This window comes from Zophobas morio, unplaced genomic scaffold, assembly GCF_036711695.1.
Source record: "Zophobas morio isolate AGI-343-1 ecotype UQ-CSIRO unplaced genomic scaffold, CSIRO_AGI_Zmor_V1 ptg000012l, whole genome shotgun sequence".
In the NCBI taxonomy this organism is placed as follows: domain Eukaryota; kingdom Metazoa; phylum Arthropoda; class Insecta; order Coleoptera; family Tenebrionidae; genus Zophobas; species Zophobas morio.
Window position 1 is genome coordinate 11,733,389 of NW_026972117.1, and position 21,071 is coordinate 11,754,459.

Genomic DNA, 21,071 nt, shown 5'->3' on the forward strand with positions numbered 1-21,071 from the left:
ATTTTAAGATAAAACAATCGATAAATTGAAGATCTCTAAAACTGACAAAAATTGGAAAAAAACTAAAAAAAAATCGAAAAAATCGGAACAACCAAAAATTGAAAAATGGAAACGTCGAGAAATTGAAATTTATTTAAATTATACCTTTCTCAATTTTTCACTTTTTCGGTTTTATGATTTTTTTATGTTTCGATCTCAGTGTTAATATCATACAATGTATCGAAAATAAACACAGAAATTTGTCACAAAAAACATTTAAAAATCCATAGAAAGTAGGACACAGTGTTTCCAAAACATAAAAATAACAACAAACCCAAAATGCAAGTATTATTTTGTTAATATACTCAAACATTAAGCACAATTAATAAAAAAATATGTGTTAAATGAAACATACAGTAAAACATAATGTAACAAGTTAGGAGCAAAAAAAAAAATTCGGTTAATGTATGTCATAAGTTAAAGGGTAGACACGTAAGGCAAACTAACGACGTGTTCCTTGATATCCCCCATCGAATTTTTTCTGTTTGCAGACATGCTTGAGGCACCCCGACTGCAGCTCATCGAGGGAGAATCGCGATACGGTCTTTTGTCAAATGAGAAGAGCGATGGATCTGATACATTTCGTCGTGAAAGATGGCGTTTTAAATTCGAGCGAGACGTCTTGTCGGACCACTCATGGGGAGGAATTAGAGAGCGACCGAGGGAGCGCCTACGCCTGCATGCGGCATCTGCAACATCTACTGGAGCTGAATAAAGTTACAATGGGTAATAATAGCTCGGAAGAGAGGATTATTGTGCGCGTTGTGCTCTGAGAAATGTCGTTTGCGAAATTTTCGTGTCGTTTTCTCGCGCTCGGGTTTGACGTATTTTGTCCGTTTGCCGGAATGGCTGCAGATGCTTGCAAAGAAAGTTTGTGCGTGGAGTAAACGAGTGTGGAATGTGTCGGATGAAGGGTGAATGTGACGTTGTTAAATTTGTTAAGTGTGAGGAGAGAGTTTACTAAGGGTTTTTTGCGGTGTGGTGATAACGTGGAGTAACTTGCGATTTGTTGTAGATCATTCCTGTCAAGAAACTCTTCCAGCTGCTCTAGAAGCTGTCTTAGAAAGAACTCAGGATTTCACTGATAGTGCCTATACTAGCCATGAACATAGAGAAGCCATTCTAGAAAGTAGTGAAAGACTAAAGACGGAAGTTGATCATCTTTTAGGGCTTTACGCTAATATAGTGAGTACAAAGTTTTGACTTTTTTATTGCACATTTATATTTGTTTCGTTCATTACCTTGTTCAATCAATAACATGTTTTGTGGTTTACGAATCTACCTTGATTTTGAAATGTAAGAACACAGTAATGTCGCGCCCGTCTATATTAAATAATAAGAAAATAATAATTTTCATAATAAAAACTCGCCCAAAATTATATAGATTATCCATTCATGATCTTTATATATTTTTTTTATTATTCACTTTTTCGAATTTTAAGTTTTTCAATTTTTAATCTTTCGATTTTTCAAATTTTCGTTTCTTCAAATTTTCAAGTTTTCATCATAAACTTTTTCGTTTTTTTATTTTTGATTTTTCAATTTTGCAGTCTCTTGACTTCTAAATTTTTCAATTTTTCGATTCGCAATTTTTTAATTTTGCAATTTTTCGATTTTACATTTTCTTATTTTTTGATTTTTCACATTCTCAGTTTTTAATTTTTGTCATTTTCAATTTTTCGTTTCCTCAATTTTTCAAGTTCTCGATTTTTATTTTTCATTTTCCCAATTTTTTTAATTTTCATTTTCTCTCTCTTTTTTTCAATTCCTTTATTTTTTGTTGTATCTTTCGATTTGTCAATTTTTCGTTTCCACAATTTTTCATGTTCCCGATTTTTATTTTTCAATGTGGCGAATTTTTAATTTTTATTTTCTCCATTTATATCACAATTGTCCGTTTCTTCGTTTCCTTTATTTTCTGTGTTTTTGTTTCGATTTCACAATTTTTCATTTGTTCAAATTTTCAAATTTTCAGGCTTTGAATTTTCAGTTCGTCCATTTTTCAATTTTAAAATTTTTCACTTTGCAGTTTTTGGATTTGCAGTCTTCCGATTTTCCAATTTCTTTAATTTTAAATATTTCTATTTCATAATACATATTTCTTTTTTTTTGATTTTTCACTTTTTCGATTCTTAAGATTTTTCAAGTTTTCATTTTGTACTTTTTGGTTTTTTATTTTTGATTTTCCAATTTTACAATTTGTCGACTTCCAAATTTTCCAATTTTTCAATATTACAATTTCTCATTTTTCCATTTTTCACATTTTTAATTGTGCCCTTTTTCAATTTTCCGTCCCCTCAATTTTTCAACTCCCCGATTTTTATTTTGCATTTTCCTGATTTTTTATTTTTCATTTTCTCGATTTTATATCACAATTTTTTGTTTTTTCATTTCCTTAATTTTTGTTGTTTCTTTCGATTTTCCAATTTTTCGTTTCTTCAGTTTTTCAAATTTTCAGGCCAATCGATTCCAATTCGTCGATTTTCCAATTTTCAAATTTTTCAGTTTTGGGTTTCCACCCCTTTTTTACTTTTTGGATTTTCAATTTTTCGTTAAACTTTAGATTTCTCAAATTTTCGACAGTTTTATACTTCGATTTCTTAATTGTTTTTCAACTTTTCGATGTTTTAATTTTTCTTTTTAAAAATTTTTCATTTTTTTTTATTTCTCGATTTATGGAATTCAGATGTTTGGATGTTTTGATTGCTCAATTTCTCATTTTTTTTCTTTTTCTCGATGTTTCGATTTTTGAATTTTCCGATTTTTCAATTTTTCCAATTTTTCAGTTATCCGATTTTTCAATTTTTTTAAATTCTGGAGTTGCGATTTGTCAATTTATCAGTTTTTCGCTTTTTAAGTTTTAGATTTTCGAATTTTTCTTTTTTGATTCTTTGATGTTTGGATTTTTCAATTTTGTGATGTTTCAATTGTTCGATGTTTTCAATTTTGGATTTTTCGATTTCTGGATTTTTTTATTTTCCAGTTCTTCAGTATTTCTATTTTACAGTTTTTCAAATTTTGACATTGCTAAATTTTCAGTTTTCCGATTTTTCGATTAATATATATATTTTTTATTTTACCGTTTCTCGAATTCGCAGTTTCGATTTTTCAGTTCTTCAATTCTTCAGTTTTTCGTTCTTTACACTCTAGATTTTTCAATTTTCGACTTTTATATATATTTTAATTTGTGAATTTTTCGAGTTTTCAATTTTTTGAGAACTCGATTTATCGAGATTCGGATGTTTCGATGTTTTGATTGTATCAGTTTTTGAATTTTTCGATGTTTCGATTTTTCGATTTATCGGCTTTTCGTTTTTTTTTACTTTTCGCCATTTCGATTTTTGAATTTTCCGATTTTTCATTTTCCAAATTTTTAAATTTTCAAGTTTTGACGTTTCTAAATGTTCAGTTTTTTGATTTCTCAATTAATCTATTTTTTGGTTTTCCCATTTTGGACTTGCCAAGGTTTCGATTTTTCTGTTTTTCAGTTCCTCAATTTTTCATGTTCCCGATTTTTATTTTTCAGTGTGGCGAATTTTTAATTTTTGTTTTCTCGATTTATATCACAATTGTCCGTTTCTTCATTTCCTTTATTTTTTGTGTTTTTTTTTCGATTTTACAATTTTTCATTTGTTCAATTTTTCTAATTTTCAGGGTTTGAATTTTCAGTTCCTCCATTTTTCAATTTTTAAATTTTTCACTTTGCAGTTTTTGGATTTGCAGTCTTCCGATTTTCCAATTTCTTTAATTTTAAATATTTCTATTTCATAATACATATTTCTTTTTTTTTTTGATTTTTCACTTTTTCGATTGTTAAGATTTTTCAAGTTTTCATTTTGTAATTTTTCGTTTTTTGTTTTTGATTTTTTAATTTTACAATTTCTCGACTTACAAAGTTTTCAATTTTTCGTTCCTTCAATTTTTCGGTTTGCATCAGTTTTTCAATTTGGCAATTTTTCAATATTACAAATTTTCATTTTTCGATTTTTCAGTTTCTCAATTTTTCATTTTTCTCTTTTTCAATTTTAGATCACAATTTTCCTTTTTTTGATTTACTTTATTTTGTGTTGTTTCGTTTTAATTTTTCAAATTTTCAGGCCAATCGATTCCAATTCGTCGATTTTCCAATTTTTAAATTTTTCAGTTTGCAGTTTTTGGGTTTCCACCCCTTTTTTACTTTTTGGATTTTCAATTTTTCGTTAAACTTTAGATTTCTCAAATTTTCGACAGTTTTATACTTCGATTTCTTAATTTTTTTTCAACTTTTCGATGTTTTAATTTTTCTTTTTAAAAATGATTAATTTTTTTTTATTTCTCGATTTATCGAATTCAGATGTTTTGATGTTTTGATTGCTCAGTTTCTCAACTTTTTTCTTTTTCTCGATATTTCGATTTTTGAATTTCTCGGTTTTTCGATTTTCCAATTTTTCGATGTTTCAATTTTTCAGTTATCCGATTTTTCAATTTTTTTAAATTCTGGAGTTTCGATTTGTCAATTTTGTAATATTTCAATTGTTCAGTGTTTTCAATTTTAGATTTTTCAGTTTCTGGTTTTTTGGATTTTCCAGTTCTTCAGTATTTCTATTTTACAGTTTTTCAAATTTTAACATTGCTAAATTTTCAGTTTTCCGATTTTTCGATTAACATATATTTTTTTTTATTTAACCGTTTCTCGAATTCGCAGATTGGATTTTTCAGTTCTTCAATTCTTCAGTTTTTCGTTTTTTACACTTTAGATTTTTCAATTTTCGACTGTTTTATATATATTTCGATTTGTGAATTTTGCGTGGTTTTCAATTTTTTGAGAACTCGATTTATCGAGATTCGGATGTTTCTATGTTTTGATTGTCTCAGTTTTTGAATTTTTCGATGTTTCGATTTTTCGATTTATCGGTTTTTCGTTTACATCCCTTACTTTTCGGCATTTCGATTTTTGAATTTTCCGATTTTTCAATTTTCCAAATTTTTAGATTTTCAAGTTTTGACATTTCTAAATTTTCAGTTTTCCGTTTTCTCAATTAATCTATATTTTTTGGTTTTTTAATTTTCCCGATTTTTGTAGTTTTCATTTTCTCGATTTTGACACAAATTTTCATTTTTTCAATTCCTTTATTTTTTATTGTTTCTTTCGTTTTTTCAATTTTTCGTTTCTTCACTTTTTCGAATTTTCAGTTTCTCAATTTTTCGTTTCCACAATTTTTCATGTTTCCGATTTTTATTTTTCAGTGTGGCGAATTTTTAATTTTTATTTTCTCGATTTATATCACAATTGTCCGTTTCTTCATTTCCTTTATTTTCTGTGTTTTTTTTCGATTTTCCAATTTTTCATTTGTTCAATTTTTCAAATTTTCAGGCTTTGAATTTTCAGTCCGTCCATTTTTCAACTTTTAAATTTTCACTTTGCGGTTTTTGGATTTGCAGTCTTCCGATTTTCCAATTTCTTTAATTTTAAATATTTCTATTTCATAATACATATTTCTTTTTTTTTTGATTTTTCACTTTTTCCATTCTTAAGATTTTTCAAGTTTTCATTTTGTAATTTTTCGTTTTTTATTCTTGATTTTTCAATTTCACAATTTCTCGACTTCCAAAATTTTCAATTTTTCGGTTTGCATCAGTTTTTCAATTTGGCAATTTTTCAATATTACAGATTTTCATTTTTCGATTTTTCAGTTTCTCAATTTTTAATTTTTTCCTTTTCCAATTTTTTGTTTCCGATTTTTTATTTTTCATTTTCCCCCGATTTTAGATCACAATTTTCCTTTTCTTGATTTCCTTTATTTTTTGTTGTTTCTTTCGATTTTACAATTTTTCCTTTATTAATTTTTTCAAATTTTCAGGTTTTTAGCAATTTTTCTTCAAATGTTCAAGTTTGATTTTCACTTTGTACACTTTGTACGTTTTAATTATACACTTTTTCGTTTTTTTATTTTTGATTTTTCAATTTTCCAATTTGTCGACTTCCAAATTTTCCAATTTTTCAATATATATATTCTCGATTTTTAATTGTGCCCTTTTTCAATTTTCCGTCCCCTCAATTTTTCAACTCCCCAATTTTTATTTTGCATTTTCCTGATTTTTTATTTTTCATTTTCTCGATTTTATATCAGAATTTTTTGTTTTTTCATTTCCTTAATTTTTGTTGTTTTCTTTCGATTTTCTAATTTTTCGTTTATTCAATTTTTCAAATTATCAGGCCAATCGATTCCAATTCGTCGATTTTCCAATTTTAAAATTTTTCAGTTTGCAGTTTTTCGGTTTCCATCCCTTTTTTACTTTTTGGATTTTCAATTTTTCGTTAATCTTTAGATTTCTCAAATTTTCCACAGTTTTATACTTCGCTTTCTTAATTTTTTCGATGTTTTAATTTTTCTTTTTAAAAATTTTTCAATTTTTTTTATTTCTCGATTTATGGAATTCAGATGTTTGATTGCTCAATTTCTCAATTTATCAATTTCTCAATTTCTTTCTTTTTCTCGATGTTTCGATTTTTGAATTTCTCGGTTTTTCGATTTTCCAATTTTTCGATGTTTCAATTTTTCAGTTATCCGATTTTTCAATTTTTTTAAATTCTGGAGTTTCGATTTGTGGATTTTTCAGTTTTTCGATTTTTCAGTTTTAGATCTTCGAATTTTTTTTTTTGTGATATTTCAGTTGTTCGATGTTTTAAATTTTAGATTTTTCGATTTCTGGATATTTTGATTTTCCAGTTCTTCAGTATTTCTATTTTACAGTTTTTCAAATTTTGAGATTGCTAAATTTTCAGTTTTCCGATTTTCCGATTAATATATTTTTTTTATTTTACCGTTTCTCGAATTCGCGGTTTCGATTTTTCAGTTCTTCAATTCTTCAGTTTTTCGTTTTTTACACTTTAGATTTTTCAATTTTCGATTGTTATATATGTATTTCGATTTGTCAATTTTTTGAGAACTCGATTTATTTTATCGATGTTTCGATTTTTCGATTTATCGTTTTTTTACTTTTCGGCATTTCGATTTTTGAATTTTCCGATTTTTCAATTGTCCAATTTTTTAAATTTTCAAGTTTTGACGTTTCTAAATTTTCAGTTTTCCGATTTCTCAATTAATCTATTTTTTGGTTTTCCCATTTTCGACTTGCCAAGGTTTCGATTTTTCGGTTTTTCAGTTCCTCAATTTTTCGGTTTTTCAGGCTCCAGATTTTTAAATTTTTCGATTCTTTAGGTTTACAATTTTTCGGCTTTTCGATTTCCCAGTTTTTCAATTTTTTAAGTTTTGAATTTTTAAAATTTCAAGTTTTTCGATTTCTCGAGTTTTCAGTTCTTCTATACTTGAATTTTTCTATTTTCGAAATTTAAAGTTAATTATAAGTTACTTTTTTAAAAGACACATTAGAAGAACACGAACAAAAACAGAATAAGATATGGTACTAATAAAAATACAGGGTGTCAGTGAGAATTTAAAAATTTGGCATTTGTTTGGTTGATTAAAAAATTGCGTCTAATAATTCTGATCTAATAAATGAAGTAGAAAAGTGGCAATCCAGCTCAAACTACTAACAGACAAAAAACTAAATCAAGTCAGTTTATCCAACTTAAAGAAAAAATATCAAAGCCTACTTCATTATATAAAGATCGTGAATGGATAATATTTTAATAAATAACTGCACCATCTAAAACTAATTACTAGTAACTTCATAGGAAAAAGCTAGCAAGGGTTTCCAACAGTGGCGACAAATGGTGGAGGCGCCGGGTGCACTTAACTTAATTTGCAACTATAATTCCCACTAAGAATCCCCCGACTAGAGCGAATTCATATTGTTAGTAATTATTTCGTAATCTTGCTCCCTGCGACTCCGCCATGTAAAATAATAAATTCTGCCAAGCCTATTCCACCTCCCGTAATTTATGGCAGACGCAGTTGCGTTTAACGAGTCCCCGAATGGACTCTCTGCACCGAAACGTCCTATTTTCAACAATTTCACACGTTATTTAGCACAAAATTCGCGCGGAAGCCGCAAATCAAATATTCAAAGAGAAAGCGGAATTTCGTTTAATTATGAAGCCGAGTTCGAAATTTACTGTCGCTGAATGGTGACACTCGAGATTGACGTGCACCAGGTCTGCGCCGAAAATTAAGTTAATTAGTTAAAAGTCGCCGCCGAAGTTGCGTCAAACTTCAAAAAGTTAATAAAAGTCCTTTCACTAGTTTGATGGGGAAAAAATTGGGGATCGATATGGCGATGAGGGTGCACTTGGAGCATGAATCAAGGAGTTCTGGGCCAAGGTGGTCGGCTGAACTTTTCTTGCTGATGTTTTGTAGTTTTCTGCGTGGGATTAATTTCGGTGCGTCAGAAACAGGAGAAGAGGGAGTTTACATTGAAAACACGTACTAGGGCACGGTTTTTGTGTAATTTGAGAAGGTATGACAGTTTTAAATTTCGAATAAAAATAGACTTGTGCGCTGGATGGAGTTTCAGCTTCAGGTTGGAGTTATGATAGCAAGGACACGTGGCGCTGAATATTTTAATAAGCAGGAGCTGGAGAGGCGTGGAATATTTAGGTTGTGGAGGGCGAATCCACTTTGGACGTTTGGAGTATGTGGGTAGTAGTTTGGGGCAGTTTTGAGTAGTGTCATTTGTTGTTATATGTTTGTTTTCGAATTTTACCCTTTTTTTTTGGAACTTGGGAATGGGAATATTGAATTTACTCTTCGTGTTTATTAGACGGCGATTTCAAATTTGTAACTAGCGCAAGATTATCCACAATTTGAAACCAGTTTTCGGTCGATCGATCCAATTTTAACCATTTTTTTGGAAGATTTTTGAAAGTTTTGAATTCACTCTTCGTGTTTAGTGGAACAGACATCGTGACGGCGATTTCAGATTTGTAACTAGCGGATGATTATGTACAATTTGACACCAATTTTCGACCGATCGATCCAATTTTAACCATTTTTTTGGAAAATTTTTGAAAATTTTGAATTCACCCTTCGTGTTTATTAGAACAGATATCGTGACTACGAATTCAGATTTGTAAATGGAGGAAGATTGTATACAATATGACACCAATTTTCGGTCGATTGAACCAATTTTAAATATTTTTTTGGAAAATTTTTGAAAATTTTGACTTCACTCTTCGTGTTTATGGGGACAGATATCGTGACAGCGATTTCAGATTAGTAACTTGCGGAAGATTGTGTACAATTTGACTCCAATTTTCGATCGATTGAATGAATTTTACCCATTTTTTTGGAAAATTTTTGAAAATTTTGAATTTACTCTTCGTGTTTATTAGAACAGATATCGTGACGGCAATTTCAGAATTGTTTCTAGTGGAAAATTATCTACAATTTGACACCAATTTCCGGTCGATTTAACCAATTTTAACTATTTTTTCGGAAAATTTTTGAATATTTTGAATTCACTCTTTGTGTTTATTGGGAGTTTGGAACATATTATCGTGACGACGATTTCAGCTGTGTAACTAGCGGAAGGTGGTCTACAATTTGACATCAATTTTCGGTCGATTGAACCAATTTTAAATATTTTTTTGGAAAATTTTGACTTCACTCTTCGTGTTTGTTGGAACAAATATCGTGACAGCGATTTTGGATTTTTAACTTGCGGAAGATTGTCCACAATTTGACATCAACTTTCGGTCAGTGAACCAATTTTCAACATTTTTTTGGAAAATTTTTAAAAATTTTGAATTCACTCTTCGTGTTTATTCATGCAGATATCGTGACGGCGATTTCAGGTTTGTAACTAGCGCAAGATTTTCCACAATTTGACGCCAATTTTTGGTCGATTGAACCAATTTTAACCATTCTTTTGGAAAATTTATGAAAATTTTGAACTCACTCTTTGTGTTTATTGGGAGTTTGGAACATATTATCGTGACGACGATTTCAGATGTGTAACTAGGGGAAGATGGTCTACAATTTGACATCAATTTTCTGTCGATTGAACCAATTTTAAATATTTTTTTGGAAAATTTTTGAAAATTTTTACTTCACTCTTTGTGTTTATTGGGAGTTTGGAACATATTATCGTGACGACGATTTCAGATATGTAACTAGCGGAAGATGGTCTACAATTTGACATCAATTTTCGGTCGATTGCTCCAATGTTAAATTTTTTTTTCGAAAATTTTTGAAAATTTTGACTTCACTCTTCGTGTTTATTGGAACAAATATAATGACGGCGATTTTAGATTTGTAACTTGCGGAGGATTGTCTACAATTTGACTCTAATTTTCGATCGGTTGAATGAATTTTAACCATTTTTTTGGAAAATTTTGAATTCACTCTTCGTGTTTAATCATGCAGATATCGTAACATCGATTTCAAGTTTGTAATTAGCGCAAGATTATCTACAATTTGACAACAATTTTCGGTAGATTGAATGTATTTAACCATTTTTTTGGAAAATTTTTGAAACATTTGAATTCACTCTTCGTGTTTATTGGAACAGATATCGTGAAGGCGATTTCAGTTTTGTAACGAACACAAAATTGTCTACAATTTGGCACCAATTTTCGGTCGATTGAACTAATTTTAACCATGTTTTTGGAACATTTTTGGAAATTTTAAATTCACTCTTCGAGTTTATTGGAACATATCGTGACAGAGATTTCAGATTTATAACTAGCGGAAGATTATCTACAAATTGACACCAATTTTCAGTCGAGTGAGTCAATGTTTAGCATTTTTTTTTGGAAAATTTTTGAAAATTTTGAATTCAATCTTCGTGTTTATTAGAACAGATATCGTGACGGCAATTTCAGAATTGTTTCTAGCGGAAGATTATCTACAATTTGACATCAATTTCCGGTCGATTTAACCAATTTTAACCATTTTTTTGGAAAATTTTTGAAAATTTTGGCTTCACTTTTCTTGTTTATTGGAACAAATATCGTGACGGCGATTTTAGATTTGTAACTTGCTGAAGATTGTCTACAATTTGACACCAACTTTCGGTCAGTGAACCAAATTTCAACATTTTTTTGGAAATTTTTTGAAAAGTTTGGATTCACTCTTCGTGTTTATGGTGACAGATATCGTGACGGCGATTTCAGATTTGTAACTAGCGCAAAATTATCAACAATTTGACACCAGTTTTTGGATGATTGTACCAATTTTAACCATGTTTTTGGAAAATTTTTGAAAATTTTGAATTTACTCTTCGAGTTTATTGGAACATATCGTGATTTCAGATTTATAACTAGCAGTTCTACAAGTTCACACCAATTTTCAATCGAGTGAATCAACTTTTAACATTTTTTTTTTGAAAATTTTGAGTTCACTCTTCATATTTATTAGAACAGATATCGTGACCGCGATTTTTACAATTTAGCATCAATTTTCGGAAGAAGTAATCTCGAGTTTTCTTTTTTTGTTTTGTTTTTGGAGTAATTTGAAACAATTTCGAGGACTCCTTTTTTTCAAGTGGTTTGAGACAATTTCAAAGTCCGTGATTCGTATATCTTGTCCGTCCTTAAAGTAAATCGAAAGAATCTTGCGGGTCCATTCTATTAAGTTTTTGAAGTAGTTTGAAAAAAAATCGAACATTTTTCTTCTTGTTTTTAAAGTAATTTGAAGCACTCTAGGTGACATTATGTATGTTTTTTTTTTAAAGAATCTCGTAGACTACTTTTGTTTTGTTTTTGAAGTAGTTTGAAAGAATTTCAGGGACCCCTTATGTCTGGTTTCTGAAGTAGTTTAAAGGCATCTTGGGGTCCTTTGGTGTTTTGTTTTTGAAGTACTATGAAAGAATCTCGGGGGACCCCTGTGTCTTGTTTTTGAAGTAGTTTGAAAAAACCTCGCGATCTCTTGTCTTGTTTTTAAAGACATCTGAAAGAATTTCAGGGACCAACTGGGGATATTGTTTTTGAAGTCATCTGATAGAATCTCGGGGATTCCTTATGTCTGGTATTTGAAGTAATTTGAAAGAATCTCAGGGACGTTTTGTGTTTTGTTTTTGAAGTAGTTTGAAAGAATCTCAGGGATTTCTTATGTCCGGTTTTTGAAGAAGTTTGAAAGAATCTCCGGGATCCGTTGCGTTTTGTTTTTGAAGTAGCTTGAAAGAAACTCAAAGTTTCGTGATGGCTTTTCTTTGAAGTAATTTGAAAGAATCTCAGAGACCCTCTATGGGTTGAGTTTTTGAAATAATTTGCAAGAATCTCGGTGACCCCTTCTGTGTTGTTTTTAAAGTAGTTTGAATGAATCTCGCGGATCAACTGTGGATGTTGTTTTGAAGTCGTCTGAAAGAGTCTCATGGATCCCTTGTGTCTGGTTTTTAAAGTAATGTGAAATAATCTCGAGGACCTTTTGTGTTTTGTTGTTGAAGTAGTTTAAAAGAATATCGGGTTTTGTTTTTGAAGCAGTTTAAAAAATCTCAACTCCTTATGTCTGGTTTTTGAAGTAATTTGAAGGAATCTCGTAGACCCCTTGTGATTTGTTGTTGAAGTAGTTTGAAAGAATCTCAGGGACCCCTTATCTCCGGTTTTTGAAGTAGTTTGAAAGAATCTCGGGTACCTTTTGTGTTTTGTTTTTGAAGCAGTTTAAAAAATCTCAGGGATTCCTTATGTCTGGTTTTTAAAGTAATTTGAAGGAATCTCGTAAACCCCTTGTGATTTGTTGTTGAAGTAGTTTGAAAGAATCTCAGGGACCCCTTATCTCCGGTTTTTTAAATAATTTGAAAGAATCTCGGATACCTTTTGTGTTTTGGTTTTGAAGTAGTTTAAAAAATCTCAGGGATTCCTTATGTTTGGTTTTTGAAGTAATGTGAAAGAATCTCGAGGACTCTTTGTGTTTTGTTGTTGAATTAGTTTGAAAGAATATCGGATACATTTTGTGTTTTGTTTTTGAAGCAGTTTAAAAAATCTCAGAGATTCCTTATGTTTGGTTTTTGAAGTAATTTGAAGGAATCTCGTTGACCCCTTGTGATTTGTTGTTGAAGTAGTTTGAAAGAATCTCAGGGACCCCTTATGTCCGGTTTTTGAAGTAATTTGAAAGAATCTCGGGTACCTTTTGTGTTCTGGTTTTGAAGTAGTTTAAAAAATCTCAGGGATTCCTTATGTCTGGTTTTTGAAGTAATTTGAAGGAATCTCGTAGACCCCTTGTGTTTTGTTGTTGAAGTAGTTTGAAAGAATCTCAGGGACCCCTTATCTCCGGTTTTTTAAGTAATTTGAAAGAATCTTGGATACCTTTTGTGTTTTGGTTTTGAAGTAGTTTAAAAAATCTCAGGGATTCCTTATGTTTGGTTTTTGAAGTAATGTGAAAGAATCTCGAGGACTCTTTGTGTTTTGTTGTTGAATTAGTTTGAAAGAATATCGGATACATTTTGTGTTTTGTTTTTGAAGCAGTTTAAAAAATCTCAGAGATTCCTTATGTTTGGTTTTTGAAGTAATTTGAAGGAATCTCGTTGACCCCTTGTGATTTGTTGTTGAAGTAGTTTGAAAGAATCTCAGGGACCCCTTATGTCCGGTTTTTGAAGTAATTTGAAAGAATCTCGGGTACCTTTTGTGTTCTGGTTTTGAAGTAGTTTAAAAAATCTCAGGGATTCCTTATGTCTGGTTTTTGAAGTAATTTGAAGGAATCTCGTAGACCCCTTGTGTTTTGTTGTTGAAGTAGTTTGAAAGAATCTCAGGGACCCCTTATCTCCGGTTTTTTAAGTAATTTGAAAGAATCTTGGATACCTTTTGTGTTTTGGTTTTGAAGTAGTTTAAAAAATCTCAGGGATTCCTTATGTTTGGTTTTTGAAGTAATGTGAAAGAATCTCGAGGACTCTTTGTGTTTTGTTGTTGAATTAGTTTGAAAGAATATCGGATACATTTTGTGTTTTGTTTTTGAAGCAGTTTAAAAAATCTCAGAGATTCCTTATGTTTGGTTTTTGAAGTAATTTGAAGGAATCTCGTTGACCCCTTGTGATTTGTTGTTGAAGTAGTTTGAAAGAATCTCAGGAATCCCTTATCTCCGGTTTTTGAAGTTATTTGAAAGAATCTCGGGTACCTTTTGTGTTCTGGTTTTGAAGTAGTTTAAAAAATCTCAGGGATTCCTTATGTCTGGTTTTTGAAGTAATTTGAAGGAATCTCGTAAACCCCTTATGTTTTGTTGTTGAAGTAATTTGAAAGAATCTCAGGGACCCCTTATCTCCGGTTTTTGAAGTAATTTGAAAGAATATCGGATACATTTTGTGTTTTGTTTTTGAAGCAGTTGAAAAAATCTCAGAGATTCCTTATGTCTGGTTTTTGAAGTAATTTCAAGGAATCTCATAGACCCCTTGTGATTTGTTGTTGAAGTAGTTTGAAAGAATCTCAGGACCCCTTATCTCCGGTTTTTGAAGTAGTTTGAAAGAATCGGGTACCTTTTGTGTTTTGTTTTTGAAGCAGTTTAAAAAATCTCAGGGATTCCTTGTGTCTGGTTTTTGAAATAATTTGCAGGAATCTCGTAGACCCCTTGTGTTTTGTTTTTGACGTAGTTTGAAAGAATCTCGGGTACCTTTTGTTTTTTGTTTTTGAAGTTGTTTGAAAGAATCTCTGGGACTTTTTGTCTTTTGTTTTTGAAATAGTTTGAAAAAATCTCGGGGGTGCCTTATGTCTGGTTTTTGCAATAATTTGAAGAAATCTCGTAGACCCGTTATGTGTTATTTTAGAAGTAATTTGAAAGAATCTCGACGATCCCTTGTGTTTTATTTTTCAAATACTGGTATCAACATTTGATTTTTTTTTTTTTTTGAAAGCTGGAGACGGTTTTTGTAGCTGGATTTTCTCTCTTCGGAATGGAAGAATAAACAATTTTTATTTTGCATTCTGTTCTAATGGCGATTTTCCAACTTTTCCATTTAACCGCATTCTACCAAAAAAAAAACAAACACAACCTAGGGTTGCATTTTTCTCAACGATTACAAATAAGAGTCAAATTTTGGATTTTTCTCGAGTTTTAAAATTTTATTCAAATGCCAAATTATTGACAAAAAGGTTTGTGTGAAGATCTTGGAAGAGTTTGTTTGGAACAATAATCCAAATGTGGAGTTTTGCAAGGACGTTTTCGGTCCTGTGCTATTCTTAATTTATATTTATCATCCCCTTATCTGTAGGTGTAGCAGGAAATTCATACTTTTTTTGATGATGTGACTCACTCAGCCAGTCTTTCTAATTTAACGAAATGGAATATGCTTTGATGTTAACTCATTAAAAACGGTTTATCCTGGATTTATTCGCATTTTATCATCACCTTTCGTATATTTAATGTCGTTTTGCAGAATTCACAATGAAATAACAAAATCATTATTTGTTAAATAGAGAAACAATTATTAAATTAATCAGCTTTTAAATATTTGAAGTAATACTAGCACAATTAGAAGGTTATAGAGGATGATTAGTGAATATCTTGCATCAAGTTGACTTAGATTATGATTGAAATTTGTGCATTTTGGTGATGAGTGACGAGTTTTAATCATCAAAACGAAGGGGCAAATTTGACGAAATTCCAAAGCCATCTTGATATGTAATTTATTCCTTTGAATCATGTAACATAAATAGTTGAATATTTTGAGAATTATTTATCTGAATTTTCTAAAACGTGGAAAACAAGGTAGAACGGGTAGGATTTGAACTCAGATTTCTAGGTTAGGTGTGCGGTGCACATGCGCATTAACGCATCGTTTCGACCATTAATTCTCGTGTGCGCAATGTCAATGAAGCGGCAAATTTCATCACATTCCCAAGTCCAATTTATGAAAGAGAATTTAGCAAAATTTCGTTGACGCGTGAAAAATTACTCTTGTAATTCCTGCCATGATCAAAAAACATCACATCCTATTAAGTTAGCGTTAGTCAAATTCAAGTACACTAATTAAGATTGTTTCAGTCGTTTCATAGGAAACCGACGCATAAAATTAATGAAATGTAGACGTGTTCGTAGGGGGAAGTGGCAACAAGAATTAAGATTCTCTAGATTAGTGAGACAACACCGCGTTTGCCGCATTGTGACGCCTGATTGAAAGTTATAGTCGCGAATTAAAGTTAACTGCAGCCGGCGTCTCTGCCATTTATCCCAGCGCTGTAGCCAGTCCTTGATTTTTCTCCCAATTAGCTCGCCATTAACTCTGTTTTCTTTAAGCGACAAATCTAAACTTATTATTTAAATTGAGCACTCAAACTCGGCGACTTTTTACGGACTTTAATTTTCTGCCACGCAAATTCAGCTTGAAAGCGTTTTCATTTTGAAATGTGCACCAAGAAATATTCGTAAACACGGCTTTGAAAGACAATTTCTTGGCATTTCTTGTCACTTAGTTACGTTTGATGCAAACTTGAATTTTGATGGAGTTGGGAAGCTATCTGGAAGTTTCATGAATACTAAAATGAAAATGCGGCGATAGAGGAACTGGAATAAAGTGTCGCAGCTTGGATTAACAATAGTGTTAATGACACCATGGAGTGGATTTCGTGGTGAATTATTGACGGAGCTCCTGGAGCTTATCGTCACCAGTTAAACTTAAATGCATCAGTCGGCGGGTGTCAAATTACTCATGAATAATAGGCTAGTCAGTCAAATTAAGAACAAGTGCTGCTAATTTGTTTCCAGAGCTTGGAACAAAAAGCAAAATTTTGTTAATTTCGCCGTCGGTTGGCGTCATGCGAGACTGATATGCTGGAACGTTTAGAGCATTTTTCACTGCAGGGTTTCCCCTAATGTGAAATAAAACTGTCGGTCCATCCATTTCATCAAAATTTATTCGAAACAATTTCCGTCTCTCGCACAATTTATAAACTAAATATTTTCATACGTTGGATGCCTGTCTAAATGAGGTCAAAAACTTCTCGCCTACATTTCCGCCTACTGTCGGAATTGGATTTTAACTTCAATGCTAAATTGATTATTTGGAGAAATGAAATTGAGTTTACGACACACTGCCTGTACTTTTGCAGGCGCATATTTACATAATTGATGCTTAACGAATTTTTGCCTTCTTTCGTTCTATCGAAATGTATTGACAACTCGGTGAGTTATTTCTTGTGGAGTCGATTTTACGTCCTATTGCCGATTTTTCTCGGTGGATGGGAGCGGATGGAGGGACTAATGTTATCAGGGAATTGTAAAGGATGGCCTCTTTTTCTTTAAGCTAATACATTTTTTGCGTCACTACGTTCTGGGTTTATATTGTGAATTTAAATAAATAAAGAAAGCACTATCAGGAGGAAAGGAAATTTTTCTCATATTTTTTTCGAAGTCGTTAAATTGTGTGTTCTTTACTGTCGACTTTGAAATAGGCAACCAGTGAAAACTAAAGTCTTTGATGTTTGAGTACGTCGGAATCCGAGCGGTCCTTGATTCATTTTTATTTCTGTTATAATAAAAACCAGTCTTTTGTAGTAGTCGTCTAGCTTTCTTTAAACGTTTTATCTTTGAAGTCGCAATAAATAAGAATAGTTGAGGGTTAAGATGAAACGAGTTGATTTTATTTTACTATAAATCGTTCTTGTTACGACTTTAATGTGTATTCTTTGATTTGGTGATATTTGAAGCTTGTTAATAGCGTAATTTTTTGTGTTCGTTGATCTTTGGTGAGACGTGGTCATTGACCACGTTGCATTTTGTAAAGTTTGACTTTGTCTGCTTTGAACGAATTTTATATAAGTTTATTTCACTCCTACTCATATAAAATCTCCATGTACTCTCAAGACTCTGCGTGAGGTCAATGTTTATAATTGACCCGAAGAACTGCGAATGGAAATGGTTGGTTGTCTTGCTATTGTTCATTTGCCCAGATCAGTCTCATCTTGATAGGAACCAACCCAAACACCCACCCTTTATTTTCTTAGAGGATGTTATTTGCCAAAATTAGTTTTATCTTAGCAAGTGCTAGCCCTGCCCACCCACCCATTAGTTTCTTAGAGAATATATCATTTGCCAAAATTAGTGTATCTGAGCAAGTACTAGCCCCGCCCACCCACCCTTTATTTTATTAGAGTATACGTCATCTGCCAGAATCCGCCCTATCTTAGCAAATACTAGCTCCGCTCGCTCGCCCTTTATTTTCGCATATGTATCATTTGCCAAAATTTTAAATTTTCAATTTTTCAATTTTTTTTTTAATTTTTGTATTTTCAATTTCCAACTTTTCGAGTTTGGCCTATTTCTATTGTCTGATTTTTCGATATTTCAGTTTTGAAATTTGTCAATTTCTCGATTTTTCAGTTTTTCGATTCTTCAATTCTCCGATTAATCGATTTTTTGGTTTTCCTATTTCGCGATTTCCCGAATTTTTAATGTTTTGATTTTTCAGGTTTTAAAATAAAGAATAAGTTCAACTTTAAAAGTATCAGGAAAGAATCATCTTTAATCTCCAAAATTAATATTTTAATAAACTACTTCTTGAAATAATTATTCAGTGTTATTCTAGCAGGTACTAGTTCCAGACGCCCGCCCTCTATTTTCTTAGAAAATATGTCATTTGCTAAAATTAGTCTATCTAAGCAAGTACCAGCCCCGCTCACCCACCCTTTATTTTATTAGAGTATATGTCATCTGCCAGAATCCGCCTTATCTTAGCAAATACTAGCTCCGCCCGCTAGCCCTTTATTTTCCTAGAGCATAATGTATCATTTGCCAAAATTTTAAATTTTAGATTTTTCAATTTTTCAATATTTTTTTAAATATTAATATGTTCAATAATCAAATTGTCGAATTTGGCCTATTTCGATTTTTCGATTTCCGAATTTTTCGACATTTCAGTTTTGAAATTCGCCAATTTCTCGATTTTTCAGTTTTTCAATTCTTCAATTCTCCGATTAATCGATTTTTTGGTTTTCCTATTTCTTGATTTCCCGAATTTTTAATGTTCTGATTTTTCAGTTTTTAAAGTTCAACTTTAAAAACATCAGGAAATAATATTAATTCATCTTTAATCGCAAAAATTAATATTTTAATAAACCACTTCTTGAAATTATTCTTCTTTTCGATTTTTCAGGTTTTTGATTTTTCAATTATTCGAGATCTAAATTTTTCAATGTTTCAGTTTTTGAATTGGATTTTTAAATTTTTCGATCTTCCAATTTTTATTGTTTATGAATTTGAAAAAGTCTTGAGTGCCGCAGTATTTTTTTTTTTAATTCGGGAGACTCTTGAGTACACATGGTGTATTATTTTGGGAGCCCATGAAGATTTTTTTTTGTAAATAATTTAAAACAATTTTGGGGGACTTTAGTGTTCTATTTTTGGAAAATTCTGACTTGACCTGTTTTTGAGTTAATTTTGGGACACTGTTTTTTTTTTTGAAAAATTTAAAACAATCTTGAAGTTCTAGGTATTCCAGATTGGAAAGTTTTGAGAGTGGTAGGAGCCTGTAGTGTATTTTTTTATAATAATTTAATTAAATTTCTTAGAGGATACTTCATTTGCAAAAATCAGTCTTATCCTAGCAGGTACTAGCCCCGCCCACCCGCCCTTTATTTTCCTAGAGCATATGTATCATTTGCAAAAATTTTAAATTTTCGGTTTTTCAATTTTTCAATATTTTTTTTTTAATATTTTCAGTTTTCAACTTTTCGAGTTTGGCCTATTTTGATTTTCTGATTTTTCGATTTCCGAATTTTTCGACATTTCAGTTTTAAAATTTGTCAATTTCTCGATTTTCCAGTTTTTCGATTTTTCAATTCTCCGATTAATCGATTTTTTGGTTTTCCTATTTCTCGATTTCCCGAATTTTTAATGTTTTGATTTTTCAGTTTTTAAAGTTCAACTTTAAAAACATCAGGAAATAATATAAATTCATCTTTAATCTCCAAAATTAATATTTTAATAAACCACTTCTTGAAATTATTCTTTTCGAATTTTCAGTTTTTGATTTTTCAATTTTTCGAGATCTAAATTTTTCAATGTTTCAGTTCTTGAATTGAATTGTTACATTTTTCAATCTTCCAATTTTTATTGTATATGAATTTGAAAAAGTCTTGAGGTGCCACAGTATTTTCTTTTAATTCGGGAGACTCTTGAGTACACATGGTGTATTATTTTGGGAGCCCATCGAGATTTTTTTTGTAAATTATTTAAAACAATTTTGGGGGCCTTTGGTGTTCTATTTTTGGAAAATTCTGACTTGACCTGTTTTTGAGTTAATTTTGGGACCCTGTTTTTTTTTTTTGGAAAATTTAAAACAATCTTGAAGTTCTAGGTATTCCAGATTGGAAAGTTTTGAAAGTGGTAGGAGCCTCTAGTGTCTTTTCTTATAATAATTTAATTAAATTTCTTAGAGGATACTCCATTTGCAAAAATCAGTCTTATCCTAGCAGGTACTTTCCCCGCCCACCCACACTTTACTTTCCTAGAGCATATGTATCATTTGCCAAAATTTTAAATTTTCGATTTTTCAATTTTTCAATATTTTTTTTTAATATTTTCAGTTTTCAACTTTTCGAGTTTGGCCTATTTCGATTTTCTGATTTTTCGATTTCCGAATTTTTCGACATTTCAGTTTTGAAATTTGTCAATTTCTCGATTTTCCAGTTTTTCGATTCTTCAATTCTCCGATTAATCGATTTTTTGGTTTTCCTATTTCTCGATTTCCCGAATTTTTAATGTTTTGATTTTTCAGTTTTTTAAGTTCAGCTTTAAAAACATCAGGAAAGAATATAAATTCATCTTTAATCTCCAAAATTAATATTTTAATAAACCACTTCTTGGAATTATTCTTCTTTTCGATTTTTCAGGTTTTTGATTTTTCAGTTTTTCGAGATCTAAATTTTTCAATGTTTCAGTTTTTGTATTGGATTTTTCAATTTTTCGATCTTCCAATTTTTATTGTTTATGAATTTGAGAGTCTTGAGTGCCGCAGTGTTTTTTTTTTAATTCGGGAGACTCTTGAGTACACATGGTGTATTATTTTGGGAGCCCATGAAGATTTTTTTTGTAAGTTATTTAAAACAATTTTGGGGGACTTTGGTGTTCTATTTTATGAAAATTCTGACTTCACTTGTTTTTGAGTTGAATTTGGGACACTGTTTTTTTTTTTGAAAAATTTAAAACAATCTTGAAGTTCTAGGTATT

At 30.9% G+C, this 21,071-nt stretch overlaps 1 protein-coding gene across 7 annotated transcripts in view; it reads left to right on the forward strand.

Moving 5' to 3' along the window:
• LOC135127780 (alpha-catulin) overlaps positions 1 to 21,071 on the forward strand; it is a 264,914-nt gene that overhangs the window by 224,712 nt on the left and 19,131 nt on the right. For all 7 annotated transcript variants that reach the window (XR_010280278.1, XM_064054388.1, XM_064054393.1 and 4 more), the window contains 2 exons: positions 531 to 765; positions 1,055 to 1,224. Coding sequence is in view for 6 of the 7 variants with exons in the window: in XM_064054388.1 (XP_063910458.1) it covers positions 531 to 765; positions 1,055 to 1,224 (405 nt within the window). In the remaining variant the exon portion in view is untranslated. The remainder of the gene's footprint in view (positions 1 to 530; positions 766 to 1,054; positions 1,225 to 21,071) is intronic.